Here is a 21,394-nt window from a genome sequence, read left to right on the forward strand (position 1 = left end):
CTGCTTTACTGCATTCTATCCAAATTCGTGTTATATCAGATCCTGTTATATTGGGGTAGAGGTGTAGCTATTATGCTTTGGCCCCTAATTTGCCTCTTGCCCCCACCCTGTATTCATTCTGGGATGAAGATGTGCAGAGCCTGTGCAGAGATTACATCTGATGAGTAGGGGGAGAGGAGCAATTTGTAATTCAAGGATAGCTATTCTTTCCTCCACAGGGAATGTTGTTGAGGTTATGGTCTCTAGGACACCAGCCCTCTGCCTTTCCTGTGCTACCTTGGTTTTAGATCAAACACCTAGTTTGGTCTTTCAGTCTGCTTTTCCAATTCTTTTGTGCGAGTTGCTCTTCCACCTCCCCTGAGATTCTCACTTGCTCTATGCTTTTAGTCAGTATTCTACTCAACCTGAGTGGCAGAGTGTGTGCACTCCTGTGGGCAGCATTCAGCTCCCTAGTCTGCACAGTACACTTTACGCTGTGGAGGAACTCCCTGAGTAGGTAACAGATCTCTGAGCTGGAGGAAGAGTGGGCAGCTCTCAGAGAGCGGAGAGCCAAGAGGAGGATGCAGTCATAGGCACAGAGGGGAATGATGAGAAATAATAGGAAAATGGCAGGTCAAAAAGGGACAGAAAAAAAGACAGCTAAGAAAATGGGACAGAGGAGAGGGCGCCAGGAAGACACTGCTCTGAGAATGTGCTCAGATGGGCATGGAAGGCAATGAGTAGAGACAGTGGAGGGAGAAAAGGAGGAGTTGAGCAGCAGGATAAGGTGATTACTGATCAAAGAATCAGCATTCTGTCTTGGGAAGAGACTCAGCGTAATAGTAGGGGCTAGGACACAGGTTTAGTTTAGTTTCTGATCATTTGAAACTTGACAGTCCTAATACAAATTAATAGTAATAAATTAATGATTTTTTTGGTGGCTTCTTGAGTCCCTTGTTTTAACAGTCAGTAATTTCTTTGCCGTGCACAATTAGAATAAGAAATATCAGGAGAAGAGAGATTGTCTTTGCAGGATATTCAGCATTCACTGAATCGACCTCTGATATATTGATCAGCTGTCTTTTTTTAAAGAGACATGGTATCCTTTTGACTACTTCAGCGGTGAGCTCAAAGTTAAATTTTTCATCACGTTTTTTGCATATCCTGGTGGAGTAGTTTGTTTGTTTCTCTTTGTGGGCAGCCTGATGGTAGAAGTAGATGAGGTTATGGGATATTTACCTCTAATTCCTGGGTTTTCCATACCTGCCCCTGTGACAGATATTGCAACAGTAGGCTGTATTGTATTAAATCTACAAATGGTTTCTGTATGATTGTGTTCTACTCCAGGGGGGAGGGTTACCACAGCTCCTGCAGGAATTCAAAACAGTGGGATATGATTAAGGTGAATCACTGAAACTAAATAACTCTAGAGAGGTACATACCGTGCAGTGGTTTGCACAGACTCCCTCATTCAAGCTGGATTTTCCAGAAACTAGGCAGCACAGACAAGCCTTTTGGTTAAAAATATGTGTATAAAAGGCTTTCAGGGCTTTCTTTCTGATCCAGCAAACTGTTAGGACTTTCTGTCCTAGGGAGGCACCAACCCTTGCAGAAGATTTGGAGAAAGAATAAATGTGCTTGCATAGACAGAGCAGCATGGTAACTTGTAACTGCTGGCAACACCCTGTTCATGGTCCTTGGAGAGCAGACTGGTTTGCTGAGGATATCACAGTGTAAGGAAGGGAGCTGTGCAGCCTTAAAATCTTCGGTCAGAAGGCAGTGGGACAAGGGTCCCTGCCCAGATATGTGACAGCTGGACACTCTTGGAGTGGACTGCTGGGATTGGGGTGTGCAGGGGAGGCAGGGGAAGATATGGATGCAATTCCTGTGACATTGTGGCAGTCCTCACGTGAATTTAATGGAATTTACATCCAGATCTTAGCATTAGTCAGACTGATTGAGTTTGACGAACTATGGTCTTTTATCAGAATAGAATGTCAACAAGAGATTCTTCTTTGCCTAGTATCCTCAGCTGTTTCACTGTGTGTGTCTGCATCTGACTCTGATTGGCAACTAAAGAAATGGCCGTAACTAAGTTGAAAAGGTTCTCTGTAGATTTTCTTATCTTTAGGGGAAAAACTCCATTACAGTGACAGTCTTTCTTTCTTTTTTTTCTTCCTTTTGAGGCAACCTGACATTTCCTTTTTTAACTTTCTATGTGAGTTCCTCCCTGGCTCCTGGTGGCCAAAATTCAGTTTTATTCCACTATCACTCTGGATATTTAGTGGAGTAATTAAATTTAACCAAAACAGAAGTTCCTCGGTATTTTGGCAGGTTCCATACCCACTTTCCATACCCACATGTCCATACAGCTCCGCTTGAGTTGTCTCAGCCCTCTATTATAGTAAAGGTCACCTGCTTGTAACTGTTAAAAAAAAAAAAAATCTGCAAGTGGGACTAGGAGGGAGGAGGTTTTATGCATAGCACATTTTGTTCTATTTGTAATCTGAAGCTATTTCAATGCTGTCAGCGCTGATTATGTGTAACTGGAGATTCTATTGATAGCAGCATTGCTGACCCAGAAATTGTGATAACACATGAATGAATGCAGTCTTTTTACTGTCATGGAAAGGCAATGTAGGAGGTAGAATGATGAACCAGTGATGGCTGCTATAGTGTGCACATACATATTAGATGTTTATAAGTCATTTCTAATTGTGCATCATTTTGAGGCAGCTTGAAAACATTATGCCTAAACCTTTTTCTGTTGTAGATGTTTACAGCAAATATACTGAAGAAGCTTTTGTCACTCCTGAACATAGCACTTTTTTCCATTTCATGTCACCTCCATGAGTCAAGTTGTTCATGCACTGGTTTGTGGTGTGGACAGATGTGCACTCTGATCCAGGCTGAGACAATCTAATTTAGCTCCTGTATGATTTGTCATTGTCAGATTTTCACCTGGCTCCGAGAATTGAAAGTTAAATGCATGTGTACTGATCTGCCTCGACGGAAAACCTATGTGTATTTGATGACTAACCCTCCTGAAGCCTAATTCTATGGACAAAATATGTTACATGTCTTTTTAAATCTGCTTTTTTTGCACTTCTCATGGAGTGTGGCTCAGCAGTTTCCAAGCTAGCATGTGGAACCTGCTATGTTGGGCTGTGAATCAATTTTAGGCCTGACTTGCATCATAGCTCATGTATGTTTCACATGAGCCTTCAACTTTCATGAGTCTCTTTTGTGGGACTTTGTCTGTTCTTGTCCCCATATCCTTTTTGCCATCCCATTGGGGGAAATGTGTTGAGGAAAAGCTTTCAGCAGCATTTAGATCTGATGCATATTGCTAGAGGTTTGTTTGCATTGTGGGAAAGTTTGTAATGGCATTCTACTGGACTGCCCTCTTTACATGTATTGCAACAAGAGAAGGTGACCTGCAGATGTAGAATCAGGAATGTGTTAGAATATAAAAGTAAGCTGCAGTGGTATCTCTCTTTATTGAGCATTGCTCTCAGGGCCCTTAAAGCAATTTTGCTGTGAACTGCCTGCCACCTATTGTTTCTGTTTTCACACATGAATCATTACACCATTGGTGTTTTTGTCTTTTCATTGTATCAGGTTCCTCCTGGTAAAGCATCAAATTGGTCAAAGACAAAGAAATCATGGCAGCATGAATAAACACATTGTGGTCATTACATGTTGAAACACAGCCCCCCCCTCGCCACCCCTCAAAGCTATGCATTATTCATTGGCTCTGGTCCCCATCTGGTTCTGCTGGTGAATGCTCTGTGACCGAATGTTTTTTCACTCACACTTTGGTAGCAAACAGTCTGCTGCATAATGTTTTGTGGAGTGGAGTTCTTCTAGAAATCTTAAAGTATGTTTGCAATGAGTAAAGGACTCTGAATGCAGACAAACTGTTCTTTAGACCCCATAGTTTGTATGTATTGTAGCTTTAAATGCTTCTGTTTGAATGGGCATTTAGCTTCTGAGGCGGAGAGGATGTTTTTGGTTTTACTGAAAAATCACATCATCTCTCTTTTGTTTCATTCTTCCTGGGGAAGGAAAAGAAGAGTTTAGTTTGTATCTAGACATGGCAGTTGATCTTCACAGAGCGTAACTCACCTGTGTTGAGATTGCAAAGAAACTGGGAAAGGAATTTATGAGCAGCGTGTCTCAGAGGCTGGTATTTGGTCTCTGATCAGCTTCCTGGCTAGCAGGGTGGATGTGTTTTTAAAATGTTGGCAAGCAGGTAAACTTCATAGGTGACTTTCCAGAATCCCATTTCCCCACATTTTTGCTTTTCTTCCATGACTTTCTGAGCAGGAGGAGGTTTGGATGGATCTGGTGAAAACTATGTTGCTGTATACCTCAACTAGATTAAAACATTTAGAGGTACAAGGGCACACTTATCTGTTACACCTTGCTGGGCTTAGAGTTAGCTAAGATTTACATATGAGCTTTTCTAACCATAATAAGAAGATCAGCATAGTAACAGCCTCATAGTAAAAAGTATCTTCTGCAGATGGCTTATTTATTCAGCATCTAGGTTACTTGTTACAAAGCTTTGTACTGAAAGCACAATAACAACTTGTTTTTAAAAAGTTTAAGGAAAAGGCAGCTGGTCCAAACACAAAACGATATTAGCCTCAGCAATCCAAGTCAATGGTTAAGGGGTGTTTTGAGGCATAGATTTCACTCTGGAAATCTAGGCATAGAATTAGGACCCCGTTTGAACTTTGTGAGCCCATGCTGGGGCAGAATCCAGTGGTAAAATCTTTCCATAGAAAACTCCTCTGGTTGTATCCAATTCCTTCTTAGGGATTGTCTTTCCCTCAGTGCAACATGGGGAGGAAACTGGATCAGAGAAGAGAGTGATGGCAAGCAGAATTGAGAGGAGGTGAACGTTTACAGTCTATCTTGGGTTAAATTGTAGTTGTTGTGCCATGGTGTTCCCTGGAACGGAAACACCATGGCAGAGTTAACTAACTGCTGTTGGCAGTAACGGACAATATCCCTTTTTAATGGCACGTATTGTCATCCTGACTGGAAAATAGTGGTGAGCTGAGCAGGTTAAGTTGCTAATTGGTGGTAAGAATTTCTAGCATTGTGGGGAGCACTTCTTACATCTTATCATATTTCTAAATTGAATGTTTTTTCTCTTGATTGCAGTTAGAACAGCAAAGGCAGCAGTTGCTGACCGAACGACAGAACTTCCACATGGAGCAGCTGAAATATGCAGAATTAAGGGCACGCCAGCAAATGGAGCAGCAGCACAGTCAGAACACACAACAATCACACCAGCATTCCAGTGGGCCTGGCATGAACCCACTTGGGGCACCGGGTCATCCAGGCATGCTGCCTCATCAGCAGCCCCCTCCATACCCTATGTTGCACCACCAGATGCCCCCCCCTCATCCACCACAACCAGGTAAGAGTTTGTAAGAGAAGATCATCATGACTGATTAAAACCAGAGGAAGAAGTGATGACAGATAAAAAATATGGAGATATACCTATCTCATAGAACTGGAAGGGACCCCGAAAGGTCATCGAGTCCAGCCCCCTGCCTTCACTAGCAGGACCAAGTACTGATTTTGCCCTAGATCCCTAAGTGGGCACCCTCAGGGATTGAACTCACAACCCTGGGTTTAGCAGGCCAGTGCTCAAACTGATGAAAATACACATCTGCTTGTGTACTTATTTAATGTATTGTATGTTTCATATAAAAGGTATCTCTTTTTATAAAAGAGAAATGCACTCTGAGGCCAGAATGGCTAACTTTTATTCAAGTATGATGCAATTTTGTGCGGTAACTTCTGTGACTTGGCATAACTGCAGGCTATATGGGGGTCATACTGGATAACAGTGTCGCACTGTTGCAAAAAAAAGCGTACATCATTCTGGGATGTATTATCAGGAGTGTTGTAAGCAAGATACAAGAAGTAATTCTCCTCTGCTCTGTGCTGATTAGGCCTCAATTGGCATATTCTGTTAAGTTCTGGGCACCACGGTTCAGGAAAGATGTGGACAAATTGGAGAAAGTCCAGAGATGAGTGACAAAAATTATTAAAGATCTAGAAAATAAGACCTCTAAGGGAAGTTTGAAAAAACTGGATTTGTTTAGTCTGGAGAAGAGAAAACGAAGAGGGGACGTAAGTTTTCAAGGAGGAGGGAAAAAAATTGTTCTTAACCTCTGAGGCTAGGGCACGAACCAATGGGCTTAAATTGCAGCAAGGGCGGTTTAGGTTGGATATTAGGAAAAGTTTCCTGTCAGCGTGGTTAAGCATTGGAATATATTGACTAGGAAGGTTGTGGAATCTCCGCCACTGGAGATTTTTAAGAGCAGGTTACTCAAACACCTGTCAGGGATGGTCTAGGTAATACTTAGACTTGCCATGGGTGCAGAGGATTGGACTAGATGACCTCTCAAGGTCATTCCAGTCCTACAATTCAATGATAGGGAGACACCGAAGGTCTTTGGGTTTGGAAGGTGGTGACTTGGTCAGAGCATCTGGAAAGAGATTATTTTAGCTTCTAGATTTTACACTGAAGAATGGAGCAGTATATATCAGGAAGGATAAACAGATGGAGTGATGATAGGGAAGGCTGTAGTAGCTCAAATATGAGAGTTATGATATGGGACTATGAAGGAAAGAACAGATTTTAGAAATGTTTTAGAGTGAAATGACAAGATTTGGAGAGAGCCTGTTTGTGAGGAGAGGAGAACATAAGAATTCATGATAACCCAAAGTTATGAGCTTCAGAAACAGGAGGATAATGGAGACAAATTATAGTACTATGATAAATCATGGATTTATTGTGCTACTCTTCCCCTGTTACAATTAGAATAAATGGTCCATCAGATGAGCAAAGTGGTGGTCAAAGTGACCCACATGGTTTTCATTGAATTGAAACCACGTCCATCTCTGGAGCCCAGCATTAGTCTCTTCTCTTTCCAATCCCCTGAAAAAATGAGGTTCTTTAGAAGAACAGAAGAGAAGGTCAAAGACCAGAGTGGATCTGTGGTTTCGTAAAAGAAAAACTCCAGCTAGTTAAATAATCTAATTCATCTTAGTTACCTTATAAAAAGTGTTACTGTATTCTTCAGTAATAGTCCAAAATACGACATTTTACAATAGTGATACTGTAATGTTTGGAGCAAGCACCACAAGATTAGGTTCAAGAGATTTTTATTTATTTTTTTTATAGCCAAACAGAAATCCTTTGAATTTTGGAGATATGATGCTAGTGAAGCCAATAAACAGTATAAATTACAACAGGCAATAGATAATAGGGAAATTAGGAAAGATGTGGACAAATTGGAAAGAGTTCAGAGGAGAGCAACAAAAATGATGAAAGGTTTAGAAAACCTGACCTGTAAGTAATGGTTAACAAAACTGTGTGTGTTTTAGTCTTGACAAAAGAAGATTGAGAGTGGACCTAAGTCCAGTAAGTATGTTAAGGGCTGTTATAAAGTGGACTGTGATGAGTTGTTCTCCATGTCCTCTAAAGGTAGGGCAAAAAGTAATGGGCTTAATCTGACGCAAGGGAGCTTTAGGGTAGATATTCGGAAAAACTTTCTAACTATAAGGATCATTAAGCTCTAGAATAGGTTTCCAGGGGAGGTCATGGAGTCCCATCATTGGAAGCTTTTAAAAACAAGTTGGACAAACATCTGTCAATGATGGTCTAGGTTTACTTGATTCTACCACGTCACAGGGCTCTGGAGTTGATGACTTCTCGAGGTCCCTTCCAGCCCTACATTTCTGATTCTAAAGTGTGTTTCTAACAGCATTTCCTTATGGGCCTAACACATCTCCATATGCACCGTCTGGGTACCTGAGACTGGAGAGATGGACAAAACTGAGGGGAGAATCACTTTTGATTAGGAACATTAGAGAGTATGTGGTCACGTGACCTAGTGTGCTTGACAGCATAGCCTATAGTAGTTAAAAAACTTTAGAAATATCTCTAATCATCTTAATATTGAATATTTTTACTGCTTGTATATTTTTCTTTATTCAAATTCTGAGATAAAGTTTATAGTTATTTTTAATTTGTTTGCTTATGTGAGTTTGAATTATTTGAGAGGCCAAGTGTGGTGGTCACTCCCTTGGTGCGGTTAACCCCTTGTCTCACTGGTGGCACCGCCAAGTAGCTTTATTCTTAGCACACCAGGAGGAGGAGTCAGGCACCTACCAGTTGGGCACTATGAAATGAGCAAAGGTGACAAATTTTGGAACTGTTCAAAGACTGTGAGGCACCCCTCTTCTGTTCACACATCATATAGGTGCTAAGCCAGCACTGAAACAGGAAGTGTGTATGTGTGTGTAATATATAGAGGAAGTAATGAAGGACACTGCTGAGAAGCTAAATGATTTGTTTGCATTTTCTTCGGTGCTAAAAATGTCATGGAATTTCTTACCCCGGACCAACGCTTTTCTGATAACAATGATGAGATACTCTGAGATTGAGATGTCAGAAGAGGAGATGCAGAAGCAAATTGATAAATAAAAGTACAATAGATCAACAGGTCGAGATGATCCATCGAAGAGTTCTTAAGGACCTTAGGGATGACGTAACTGAGCTGCTAACAAAATATGCAATGTTTCATTGAAACCAGCTGCTGTTCCAGAGGATTGAAGGGTAGCAAATGTTGTAATTATATTTTTAAAAAGTTTTATAGGGGTGATCCTGGGGAATTAAAAGCCTTTAAGCCTTACATCTTTATCTGGCAGTTCATTTCAAATGATGATTAAAAAACTAATAAAAAAAAAACACTTGGAAGTTCATGATATGAAAAGGTCTAACCAGCAAAGTTTCAGCAAAGGAAAATAGCATTTCACTAATCCTATCAGTAGAGTAGTGGATGAAGAACCACAGTCTGACAAAATGTATTTGAACTTCTAAAAGACCTTTGACAAGGTCCTACAAGAGGCTACTAAAGAACCTGAGAAGTCATGGGGTGAGAGGCAAAGTATTGTCATGAATCAAAAACTAGTGGCTAGGAGATGGAAAGCAAAGAGGATTAAATGGTCAGGTTTCATCATGGTAAAAGGTTTAGTAGGGGCTGCAGAGTTGTGTACTAGGTCCCATATTTAACCGATTTAATGGTATGGAAAGAGGGTTGTGGACAGTGACTTGGCCAATATTGCAGGTGACAACATTTATTTAGGTCAGACAGGACCGGAGAGGACTGTGATAACTGCAGAGTGTCCTAAATCAGCTAGAGTGATCAGAAATTCAAGGTTGACAATTGCAAAGAAATGCATTGGGGGAAAAAATTAAACTACACATACATCATACAGAATTCTAAACTAACTGTATCAAATCACAAACAGGACCTGGGTGTCCCAGTAGACAGTTGAATGAACACCTCTTCTTCCCTTGCAGCCGTGGTCAAAATAGCTACCAAGATGTTAAGTTGCATAAGGAATGTGATGGTGAATAATGTGAAGAATATTATAATACATTTATATAAATCAGTGGTGCAGCCTCATCTGGAATTGTGTGTGTGGTATTGGCCATTCAGTGTTAAAAAGAATATTTTTGTACAACTGGAGAGGATTGAGAGAAGAGAATTATCAAGGACCTGAAAAAAAAACTCTTCACTGAATCAAGGTCGGGAATATGAGGATTGTTACGTTAGAAAAGGAAGTATATACAATAATGTCCTAGAGATAGTGGACTGGTAACTTCTGTTCCTCCGTCTTATAACACAAGACCGGGGGGCATTCAACAAAATTAAAACATGGCAAATTCAAAACAGATGAAAGGAAATATTTTTTTCACACAACGTGTAATTAGATGATGGAACTCATTACTACAAAATGTCATTGAGGCCACAAACTTCACAAGATTCAAAAAGATATTGTGCATTCTATATGGATATCAAGAATATCCTGAATTGTTAGAACAAGTTTTGGAAGGGGTATTAAACCAGAGTTTCAGGGTTTAAGCCAATCTGCAACTATTAGAGATCAGGATAAGACCTAATATCTGATGATCTCACATCTGCCTTCTATGTGAGGTTCTTACATCTTCCTGGGAAGCATCTGTTATTGATCACTGGAAGACCGAATTAGGTGAATCTTGCACCTGATTCAGTACGGCTATTCCTGTATTCTAGTTTTCTTAAAGGTAAGAATCCTTGGCCTTTTCAAGGGATTTGTTTGCTTGAAAACTCAAGGGTAAAGTCGATCTCTCTCTCCCTCTTTTGCCTTCCCCCTGTAGTGTCCTTGTAGAAAGGGGAATTGATTTAAATGCCTTCAAAATCTCAGGTGGAAATACAGAAGTTTGCTATGATATCCTCCTAGGAAGACTAGGAGAATCTCCATGATTTTAAGTAGCAAAAAAAACCTCTCCAGCTACAAACTGAGAGATAACTTTGGGTAATTTTTTTTTACCTAGTGAAGGGAAAATGGGATAAATCTCTGGTTTCAAGAGTGCATCAGAGCTAGAACTTTGATCCTTGAGGCCAGTCTTAAGCACACCCAACAAGTTGGGGGGCCCCCTCAGTCCTCTGAGTCAGTGACTCACAAGTTGACCTGAGTGGAACAGGCATAGAAGACAACTTGCTTTTCGATTTCTCTTCCCCTCACCGCATCCTGGCACCTTGGGTCTCTGTTGGAAGATCCCTCAATGGCAGTTAACTTGACAAACAGCATATAGACGCATCCAATAGATGTCCATCTGAGACCTAGGATAACTAATCCACAAATATATCTGTCCAGATATCTACATCAACGCCTGTAATCATAGAACATGAGTATTTGTGGTGAACTTCATGGTGGTATGAGCCACAAGCACTTCCCTTCTCTGATTTTTAGTTTCCCTTAAATATATATTAGCAGCTGGCACTCATCCATCTGAAAATGAGTCCTTTCAGACCAGGTTTAAAACTGACCACCCAAATACCTCTGCTCGTTAAGTGTCCAGTGTATTATTTAAGAGTAAGGTTGTTAACCCTGCTGTCCTGGAAAAACTCCAGGTTGGGTAATAGCACTCTGCCCGCCTTCCTCCCCAAACTCCCTTTGCGGTTTGCGATTGATACACTATTCTTCACTCCGTTGTTAGTCAGGATGATGGTGCTTTGTATTAAGCACTGCACACACAGGAAAATACAGCCCCTGTCCAGAGGAGTTGATAGTCTAATTAGGTTAACTCCTGTGTTGCTTTCCACCCATGAGATTATTGCATTTTGTGTTGGGTGGAGTGATATTTGCATGTAGTTTATAAAGTGCTTTAGAGTCCTTTGAGATGAGGGACACTTCACTAAACAGAAAAACACAGTATACCCTGGAAGCAAGGCCGGCTCCAGCATCCCAAGCAGGTGCTTGGGACTGCAGTCTGTGTGTTTTTGCCCCCAAGCAGCATGCCAAATTGCCGCCACGGACAGCAGGGGCATTCCGTTGTGCCGTTAGAGTGGCACACGCGTTTCTGTGGCTGCGGCAATTCAGTGGCAGCTTCTATTTTCAGCTGTCCGTGGCGGTGCAGCTTCTATCTTCTGGCTGAAGACAGAAGCTGCCGCCGAATTGCCACTGCCGCAGAAACATACGTGCCACCCTAAAGGCGCACAGACTGCCCCCGCCGTCCATGGCGGCAATTCAGTGCGCTGCTTAGGGCGGCGAAAACATTAGAGCCGGCCCTGCCTGGAAGGGAGTTTATGCTTATTGTTTTGGAACTAAGCCTCTCTAGGTATGTCTACACTGCAGTTAGACACCTGGTGCTGCCCAGGCCAGCTGGCTTGAGCTGAGGGGCTTTTTAATTGCAGTGCAGATTTTCTGGCTCAGACTGCAGCCTGAGCTCTGGGACCTCTCACCTTGCAGGGTTATAGAGCCTGTTCTCTAGCCCAAGCCCGAATGTCTACCCTGCTGTTAAACGGCCTGTTAGCCTGAGCCTTGTGAGCACAAGTCAGCTGGCACAGGCCAGCCACAGGTTTTGAATTTGCAGTGTATACATACCCTCTGTTTGCTCAACCTACCTTTTTCCAGTGCAGCCACTAAATGGATGGCTAAAATCCAAATAGATAAGATTTTTCTAGTGCTCTTGGGGAGCTTGGTATAAAACTGCTAGCAGGCATTTAAATAAGAAGCTAATCTAATATCTTGAATGATATAGCTCAGTTGTGTATCAAATGTTCTGTCATCAGGATGAATAGCAGAGTTTCAGCCTGGAGGGGCCCTCTTTCTATGCCTGAGGCAAGGGCCATCCCATCTAAATTTAATTATGGAACTCCTCATAAAGGAGGCCTTCACTTTTATGTAAAGCCTTGGATTTGTTCATTAATGTGGTCTCTGAGAAAGACAGCCACTGCATGTTAGATTATTTGCCTTTAATTTGGAATCTCCAGCCTGTATATCCTGCAGATCTTCTTGGCCCTGTTTTACAGTGCACAGATCCGTCCATTAAATACCAACAATCCTAAAAGAGTGGGTGGGACCCAGTCTGTGAAATGAGAGAAATCAGCACAAATCTGGGAGCCCTTCCATTCGGGGATTGGTAGGAGTTGACGATATTTTTCCCAACAGACATGACCTTATCTTGGATCACTGTAAGCAAATGGGTGTGTTGGACTTTACCAGAGTAATTGAAACTGATGGATCCTTCAGGAGCTTCCAAGATATGAATGAAGGGAAGAGCCTTCCCCTCATTAGAGGAAAGGAGGGTTATCAGCTGATCAACAGTGAACTTTCTAGGGATGAAAGAATCGTTCCAGGAAAAGATCTTCTTTTCCCTTTTGCATCTGAAGCTTCAAAATACCTTACATTTTATCTTAGCATAGGTAGATCATAGTCATAATTGACACTTAAAAAGGGCTTTACATTTTCCAAATGAAGTTCAAATATCTAGTCATCCCAGCACCCTTGTGATGTAGATACATGTATCCCTATTTTATAGCTGAGGAAAACTCAAGACACAGAAATTACTTACCTAGAACCCATGCAGCAAGTCAGTAGTAGAGCCATTATTAAAAATGGGGCATTCTTGACATCCAGTTCTGTGCTCAATCTACTAACACATGTCTCTGCGATGGATCCTGTTAACACTTGTATGATAGGGAATTCTTGGTCCAGTTAAAAATAGTTTCAGCTTCGTGGATATGAAGAAGGTAAAAACTTTGAGCTCATTCTGACATCACTTGGCAAAGGTTGTTTCACCTTTCCCCACATTATAAATGGATATCCTAGCCTTTTTTGGTGTACCATTTAGCTGTAGATTGAGACAGTCCATACTGGGAAGAGGATTTGGGTGATGTGTGTGTTTCACCTACATCTCTTTCCTCTCTCATGTATTTATTTCCCTGCTTGGACATACCTGTGACAGTAGTGAGATACAGAATCTTTTGTCTCTGCGTCACCAATTCATATTTCAGCCCAATCAGTAACGAAGTTTGTTACCAAATAATTGCTGTTGTGGTGGCCTCTCTGAAAAAAGTTAATGATTTTAAAATAAGTATTGGCTAGGCATCCACATCACAAATCTACTTCACCACAATAGTTGCTGATTAGCACCCAGGTAAACAATCTTAGCAAAGGTGCTAAAGATCGTAGTGTCTCTGGAGATGGAATTCACCTGACACTTAACAGAAGTCCCTCGTGGTCTGGGCTGAGGGTGTACTGGCAGGAGAGCAGTTTGGTGAAGCATGTGCTGTTGCTGCCAGGGTTGTAGAAAAAGAATTTTGGTCTCCAGGACTGAGTCCAGCCTTTTTACCCAACACACCCCTTTAAAATGACTTTATAAAAAGAGCAAACCATTTCCTTGCCTGTTGTTTTGTGGGGCTCCTCCAATAATGCTGGTAGGCCTCCCCCCCAGCGATCTAGCCAAGTGACAAGTTCTGCAGTATAATAATGTTCATTCTACAAAGAGTCCATTGGGTGGACTGTGACTTGTCTGGCAGATTTCTGCAAGAGGGTGACTCATTGTTTGCATTGGTGAAAGTTTAACAGTGACAGAAACATCAGAAGTCACGCTGTCAAAACACATTTACACATGGAAGAAAAGAAGTGGGCCTGAGTGGGAAAAAGTACTAGTACGGCTATCCATATGCAACTCCTCAGTTGGCTGTATGATTGCCTGAGAAGTTTGTAGGCTTTAACTGTGTGGACTTTACTCTGTTTCCCAACAGCATTATTAAACAGGCTTCACTTTTGGCTGCGCTCTTTCTCTTTTTAAAGAATAAAAAGTAGTAACTTACAATCCATTAGACCATGAACAAAATGATACTTGGAGTGTCCTTCAAGTGACTGAGATAGGGGATGAAGAGATGATTTCAAGCAAGATGACTGAAGTCTGTAGAACATTTATTAACAGAAGGAAAAAATAACCCTGGCTTACAACAAGCTCAGATGCTGAGAGAAAGTAGGATGGTAGCCCCTGAAGCTACAGTGGGGATCCTTTTCTCACTAACCTGCCTCAGTGGAGCTCCCAGGGTAACGCTTTGTCTCTTATACAGCAGAATTACCCACAAGGCCTCAGTTCCTTTTGACTGCATATTGCTGCTCCTAGGATGCTTTACATTTCCCAAAGCCTAATTACAGCATTTGTTGTTGTGGCTCATTGCATAATGGATCCAAATTCTGTCTGGATCAAGCTGCGGAAAGGAAGCCTCTGCAGTTTTTGACCCTGGCTCATCTGGTAGGTTGCATTGCCATAGGGCTGAAAAGGGGACATCCACTAAAGCTTTTCCATTTCACGGAGTCTCGTTAGTCCCCTTTCCTAACCTGAGAAAGCAGCAACCACAATGCACCACTTAGTAGCCTGGTTTCCTTTCTGCACCGGAGAACAGTTAGAAAAAGAATGATACAGTGATTGAGAGAAAAAAGGAAGAGGAGAGTTAAGCACCTTATGTCCTCTGTCCTCATCCACTAAACGTCTCAAACCTTCTTCCACAAAGCCTTAACAAACACTTCTACCAGATTCTACCATCAGCATGGTGTACTGCGTGTCTGTCCTGGATGGAAATCTGCATGGGGCAGGAGGTATGTCTCTTTTTGTTAGTGAAGGACTGAGCATGCTGCTGGCACTTAACCTGTATCTTTCTTTTACATGCATTTACAGGGGCTTCCTATCACATAAATGGGTTCTTGTCCAGAGGCTTGGAGGGGAAAAGGTATAGTGTTCCATCCTCCTTCAGGAGCTCCATTTTCAACAATTCTTACATCAAAATATCAAAGGAATGGCAGGTTCTAGATCCTGACCTCTCCCCCAGTCTGAGACAGCTCATCTGCAACTCTTTTCCTGCAAATACCACAGCCAGCTGTCCGCAAATATAAAGCAAATAGACACAGATTTTCAGGGTTCTGCGTATTTGACCATGAAGCCTCTTTTAGCCGTGCAAGCAGAGCAAGGTAGGTCAGCTCTTCCACCTCTGTTATCATCCCGTCTCTTGCAAACAAGTGTTGGTGCAGCAGTGAGCAGCATTCTTCTCCCATCAACCCTCCCCATCTTCCTTGTAGGGAACAATTTTTTCCTAGGCTTCATTCCTAAAATGGGATCAACTGCCAGGTTTCTCCCCTCTGTTTGTTGAAGCAGACAAAAGGCCAATTGATGCTGTATTTTTAAGGAGAACCTCTTAGAAGCTTCAGAAGAGGAACTCTGCTGCAAATGTTGCAGTGGTGCAGCCTGCAGATGCTTCTGTTGCTAGAGAGAAAGGACTTAGAACAGGGGTAGGCAACCTATGGCACGTATGCTGAAGGCGGCACGCAAGCTGATTTGCAGTGGCACTCTCACTGCTCAGGTCCTGGCCACCAATCCAGAGGGGCTTTGCATTTTAATTTAATTTTAAATGAAGCTTCTTAAACATTTTAAAAACCTTATTTACTTTACATACAACAATAGCTTAGTTATATATTATAGACTTAGAAAGAGACCTTCTAAAAACGTTAATGTATTACTGCACGCGAAACCTTAAATTAGAGTGAATAAATGAAGACTCAGCACACTACATCTGAAGGGTTGCTGACCGCTGGCTTAGAATCTGGATGGCTCGTTGGAATTTGGCATTTCTTCCCCTCTCCGTCCTTCAGAGACTGCTTGGAGACACTGTCACAAGTGCTTGAGAACCAGCAGACAAGTCAGTCTTCATTGATTGGGGAATTCTTTGACGGGGAAGTCCTTTTCAAGTCCCGGCCCAATCCTCCTCAAAGGGGAAAAGCTCTGTGATCCCCCCCACACACACACACACTTTTTCAAAGGGATCTTGGAGTCGTTTCACTGAGAAGATTGATATGTTTTTCTGACTCTCCTTTCTCTCCAAAAGCAGGCTCTGGGTTCCCTCAGGGGTGATCCCCTTTGTTTCCTCTCTAATTACATATTGGAGAGACAAGGGGCAGAGGGGCTCAAAACCCTGCTTGTGAGTTAAGGGTCAGATTTTCAAAGGTATCTACGTTTCTGAAGATGCAGATAGGCATCTAGCTTGCATTGAAATGAATGGGAGTTAAGCACCTAGCTGTTTGTGAAAATCCAGCCCTAAATCCCAAACGGTAGACATCATCTTGGAAAAGGAAGCAATCTCCTGCTGGAAGCAAGTATGTTCCTGGCAAAAGAAAAGCACAAAAGAAGTCTTAATAATCATTCCAGATTCTCCTCCACTGGCTCTAGCTTCTCAGAAGATGGCAGGAATTCTGTTTTCCATTATGATCTCAAGCCAGTGAACGTGCTTTCCACCAGCTATGTTTGAGCCTTCTGACAGCCATCAGTGAGATCCATCGGTAAAAGAGGGTGAACAAGCTATGTCCAAGGGAAAATACCTTCCAGTGAAAGAGGAACTGGTCTGTGCAATTTTCAGACTACCTTCCTCCTCATTCAGAGACTGTTTTGATGAGCTCCCCACGGTGAAAATGCAGCGCCCCCCCCCCTTTGCTGTGGATAAAAGGGTCTCCATGGTTTTCACCTCTTAGTATTAAACTCACTAAAAATATGCCACAACATCGAGGTGAATAATTGTATTATCAGTTGTTCAAATTTTGCCTTGTATGTTCACACATCATCCTGAACCAGTTTTCTGTGATGTGGAAGTTGAAATTATTCCATGAATAATTTTGTTGTTAGTTCTTGTCAGTAGCATGTTTGCAAGCATTTCATAGTGAGTGTCCAAAATTCAGAATTTGAGCTGTTTTTAACTGTGTCCACATTAGTCACACCATATGTTTCATTTTCCACACTGGCTTATTGTAACTCCAAGTCATTTTTCGTCTGCAAATGTTCAGACTTTTGGATTCATAATTTTCTTCTTGCTAATATTCTCCAATGTTCACTTAAATTACTGTTTTCTGTTGAACGCTCCTGCCACTAAACTCCATTTTTCTAGGGTCACAGGAGGAGTGTAAACTGCTATTGGTGGGAAATGCTTTGCAGAATTCTCCCAGTCACAACCTGATAGATAATTGTGTAATTATGGACTTGTTAATTTGTGTTAAAACTGTAACTCTTTATAGTCATGTGAAGCCTGACAGGGGACTATATTCTGTGTATTCTTGATTGCTTGGTATGATTCCTTTTTGACATAATGACCAGCATTAATTCTACTTAAAGCCTGGCTTTAAAGTTCCTGTACTGTGGCTTTAATACTGCCTGGTTGTCTTAGCGAATGTACCACGTGCCTAAAGTGGCACATGACCATGATTCAGCACCGAATGTGGTCCCCTGGTTGGAGTATTAGCTTTCCCAACCCCAGCTGGGTACTAAGGGGGAGTGCGACTTGAACGAAGGCTGTTAACACCGCAGTAGGAAAGGGAAATTTTTGTGCACATGCATCTCTATTGCACTGAACCATTGAAACCCTTGCAAGTAGAATTCTTGAGTTCTTTCCACTAACAAAATGGTAGCTGCGTCGTCTCACCTGTGAAAGCCTCACCATGCAAAAGTATTATGTAGAATAGCAAATAACAGAGTCAGCCAAGGGACAAGAATTCCATTGAGGTTGCTATATGATGGTTTAACTGCTTCATTTTTCCTGGCTTTTTGATGTCATCAAAGCCTCTCCAGTGAGTTTAAGCACTTCCTAACCCCGTACACATATATATTATTTAAGATGCATACATATTTTAAGGTAGCCAGTGCAGCCCTGGGTAGCGATTGTCCTCATTCATGTAGATGGGTAAGACTCTTACCATGTATGTGAAGTGTTATAGGAAAAACAATGGTGAGCCTCCAGCTGCTAGGGGTCCAGTCTGACCAGGACCAAGAAAGCCCCAGAAGAGTGCACTTTGGCGTTCAAGCTGGTGCTTGTATAGTCTACAGTGAATGAATTGTGCTAGAGGGAAGTGACAGAAATACAATAGGCATGTGAAGTGGAAACTGCCTCCCTGGAGATTTAATGCGAAATGAGTTATTATGGTTATTTATTCAGAGTTCTTGGCTCTAGAATTCTGTCTGCAGCAGTGTGTTGGGGAGGACACGCTAAAGTAAGGACGTGTCTTGAAGATTAGTTAGCAATATCAGTTTCTGACTCTGCTTCTGAAAATCATTCACAGTAGGGAAGAGGCATGTCTAGTGACACTACAAAATTGGTCCTGCAGTGAAGCCTGCAGACAGCGCCCTCAAAGAATTTTCCTGTTCTTACCAGTCTAACAAAAATGTCTCGAGCTTCTCGAAAGGGATTTATTCACTCAGGTGAGAGCATGATTTCATGCAGAATCATCATCTTCTGCTCAGCAAAAGAGCACTAGAGGAACTGCTAAGTGGAGCAAGGGTGGCTCCAGGGCTGGAGCTACAGGTGCCAACTTTCCAATGTGCCGGGGGGTGCTCACTGCTCCACCTCTGACTCTGCCACAGGCCCTGCCCCCACTATATCCCTTCCCGCCCCCTTCCCTGAGCCTGCTGTGCCCTCGCTCCTCCCATGCTCCTCCCATCCCCCTCGGAGCCTTTTGCACACCATGAAACAGCTGGTGGGGAGGGAGGAAGAGGTGCTGATTTTTGGGGTTGCCAGTGGGCAGGAGGCGCTGGGAGCGGGGACAGAGGAGCGGATGCGAGGCTACTGATGTATTACTGTGGCTCTTTGGCAACGTTCACTGGTAAATTCTGGCGCCTTCTCAGGCTCAGGTTGGCCCCCCTGGAAGTGGAGAGTCAGTGTTTCATCCCTTTTCAGAACTCATGGCCCCAGGAGTTGCATCCTCCCTCCCTTAGCACTGATTGCATTAGCAGTTGGCCATTTGTTTAAGGGGTGTGCTAATGAGAAAACTTGCAAGTGAATGTTTAGAAGATTACAAAACTTTCTGCTTCTTTTCCCCCATCCCCACTTCAAAATAAAAATAATGAAACCTGTCTTAGGACCCAACACCGTAGCCCCTCAAATGACCTTTAATGGAGGTGAGACATCTAATACAGACCTTGGGGTAGTCTGTTACGGATCGCTTCATGTACCAGTTTCACTGCAACATGAATACGTGTGTCATGCAGTACTAGTGAGAGTAACACTTCTTAGCACGTACTAGAAAATATCTAAAATCTGTAAACGCATAAGGATTTTTCAGCAAGCTGAATCTCATTTTAGTGAATCTTTCCGTTTTATCTTCTCAAACATCTGCTGTTTTTAAGTTCTCTCCTTTATGTAGGTCACATTTTGACATTTTCTGCTTTAGCCTGTCTTTTTGAAGTTGTATCTTTCTCATTAAGTGAAAAGGAATATTATCTCTGTAGAAATAACATTTCATTTTGCCATGCTGACAACTGTAAACCCAATTGCTTAATCCAGGTTTGACTAGGTACTCTTTGTTGAATGAACTCTTAGTGTGAGATAGAATGGAGATGTGATAAGATCATCTCTTGCAAGTATCATTAGCTGCCTTTAAAATAAAATTGCATGCATTCTGCTGCAATAAGCCAAGAAATAAAAAAGCTAGTCTTGTCCTTAAACACACATACACAGAACTTCTCTGGGCAGTGTTAAAGACCCATCTCATGGATGCTTTATGGAAAACTGCAATACAATATAACCTTCTAAATTTACAAGGAAGATATTCACTGGAACTAATTGTAGCATTAACAGACGGATACATAGTTGTCTTCTGGACAGCAGTGTAGAGTAAGACTCAGGAAATAAACTCATGATACAAAATAAGCGTTTGCTTCCCCATATAAAATTTTGGGTTAAATTCTCTTTAATATTGTCTTAACCAGCTGTTAATATAACAATAAAACCCATACCTTACTGCAACTCTGAAGGGCTCTGATTTTTTCCATCTATCTAAGAAGCCCCTATCTACGCTAAAGCTTACACCTTCGTTTGAAACTGTTTCCATACAGTTTTTATAACTATATTATGCGTTACTGTAGGTTGCCTAGAGTGGCCGTCTGTAGCATGAATTATCCCAAAGAGTTTTAAGTAATGTTGGTTGTTCTATAATGTGGACAGAGAAGCCTTGTTACGCAAAGCAAGGGAAGGAAAAGGAGAGAGCCAGCCTAGGCTTGGAGATTCTCATGCTTCAAGTGGGGGGAAGGATACTGCTTGAAACAATCTGACAGGAGAAGATGGAAGAGGCCTGGTGCCCCTTACAGGACCATAACCTTGGTGGGTGGGGTCTGTTCTGCATCAAACGGTGGTCCCCAACTGGGCGTCTTTCCTTTCCATACCCATCTTTTTCCATACAATACACATGAGTTCATCTTGGTTTCATCTTTACTAGGCTCTCTTCTTTGGCCTACAAGCAGTGTCTGAATTTTGCTGTTTCTTCCTGCATAGTATTTCCAAGATCCTAATGTTCTTTTCTGTCAAAACTCTTATCCAAGCCCTGATCAGCTTGTGCCTTGGCTAATGTAATCTCCTTCATGCTTACCTCACTGCCTGCAATCTCTCATCCTTCCACTCCATTCAAAATGTTGCTGTTAAAATAATTTTCCTGTTCATCGCTGTCACTTCCTATTTCAGTCCCTCCACTTGGTCCCTCCCCTGTCACTTCCTATAACACTTCACATACATGGTAAGAGTCCCCCTTCTTTGTTCCATCAGACATAAGCTGCTTGCCCATACTAACAAAGCACTCCACAATTTACCCCCGCTCTCTGTGACTTCTTACTTCAGCACAAGGTTGGTTCCTGCCTTTGCTCCACCAGCCTCAGTGGCGTTATCTCCACTTCTCTGGTGAGGTCCTCTTTTATCCCCTTTTAGATGTGGTCTTATATCAGAAAGTGGCTATGTAATCCTGGATGTGGTGGTTACCCAGCTCTTGATGATTTTTTTGATAGATTTTAGTGGTCATAAAAATAACCAAGCACTGACTTGAGCCAGACCCAGTGTGAGCAGGCTGCCACATGGGTCTCCCAAAGTCCTTCACTCCTGGCCTGCCAACCCCCGGCTGTTCAGGGGCCCTCCAGAGCAAAAACAATCAACCCAGACAGTTGTGGTGGTTATGTGATGTGAATAAATTAGGGCTGTAGAGCGACTAAAAAAATTAATCGTGATTAAGCGTG

General features: G+C 42.2%; 1 protein-coding gene across 2 annotated transcripts in view; it reads left to right on the top strand.

The window, feature by feature from the left end:
* The window catches only part of SMARCC1 (SWI/SNF related, matrix associated, actin dependent regulator of chromatin subfamily c member 1), a 187,842-nt gene that overhangs the window by 155,082 nt on the left and 11,366 nt on the right, over positions 1-21,394 (top strand). The window contains exon 26 of one of the 2 annotated variants that reach the window (XM_050942456.1): positions 5,155-5,413. In XM_050942456.1, coding sequence (XP_050798413.1) covers positions 5,155-5,413 — 259 coding nt within the window. Of the gene's footprint in view, positions 1-5,154; positions 5,414-21,394 lie in introns of those variants that run through there. The other variant, XM_050942458.1, reaches the window with a different exon arrangement.

This window comes from Gopherus flavomarginatus, chromosome 2, assembly GCF_025201925.1.
Source record: "Gopherus flavomarginatus isolate rGopFla2 chromosome 2, rGopFla2.mat.asm, whole genome shotgun sequence".
Classification (NCBI taxonomy): Eukaryota; Metazoa; Chordata; order Testudines; family Testudinidae; genus Gopherus; species Gopherus flavomarginatus.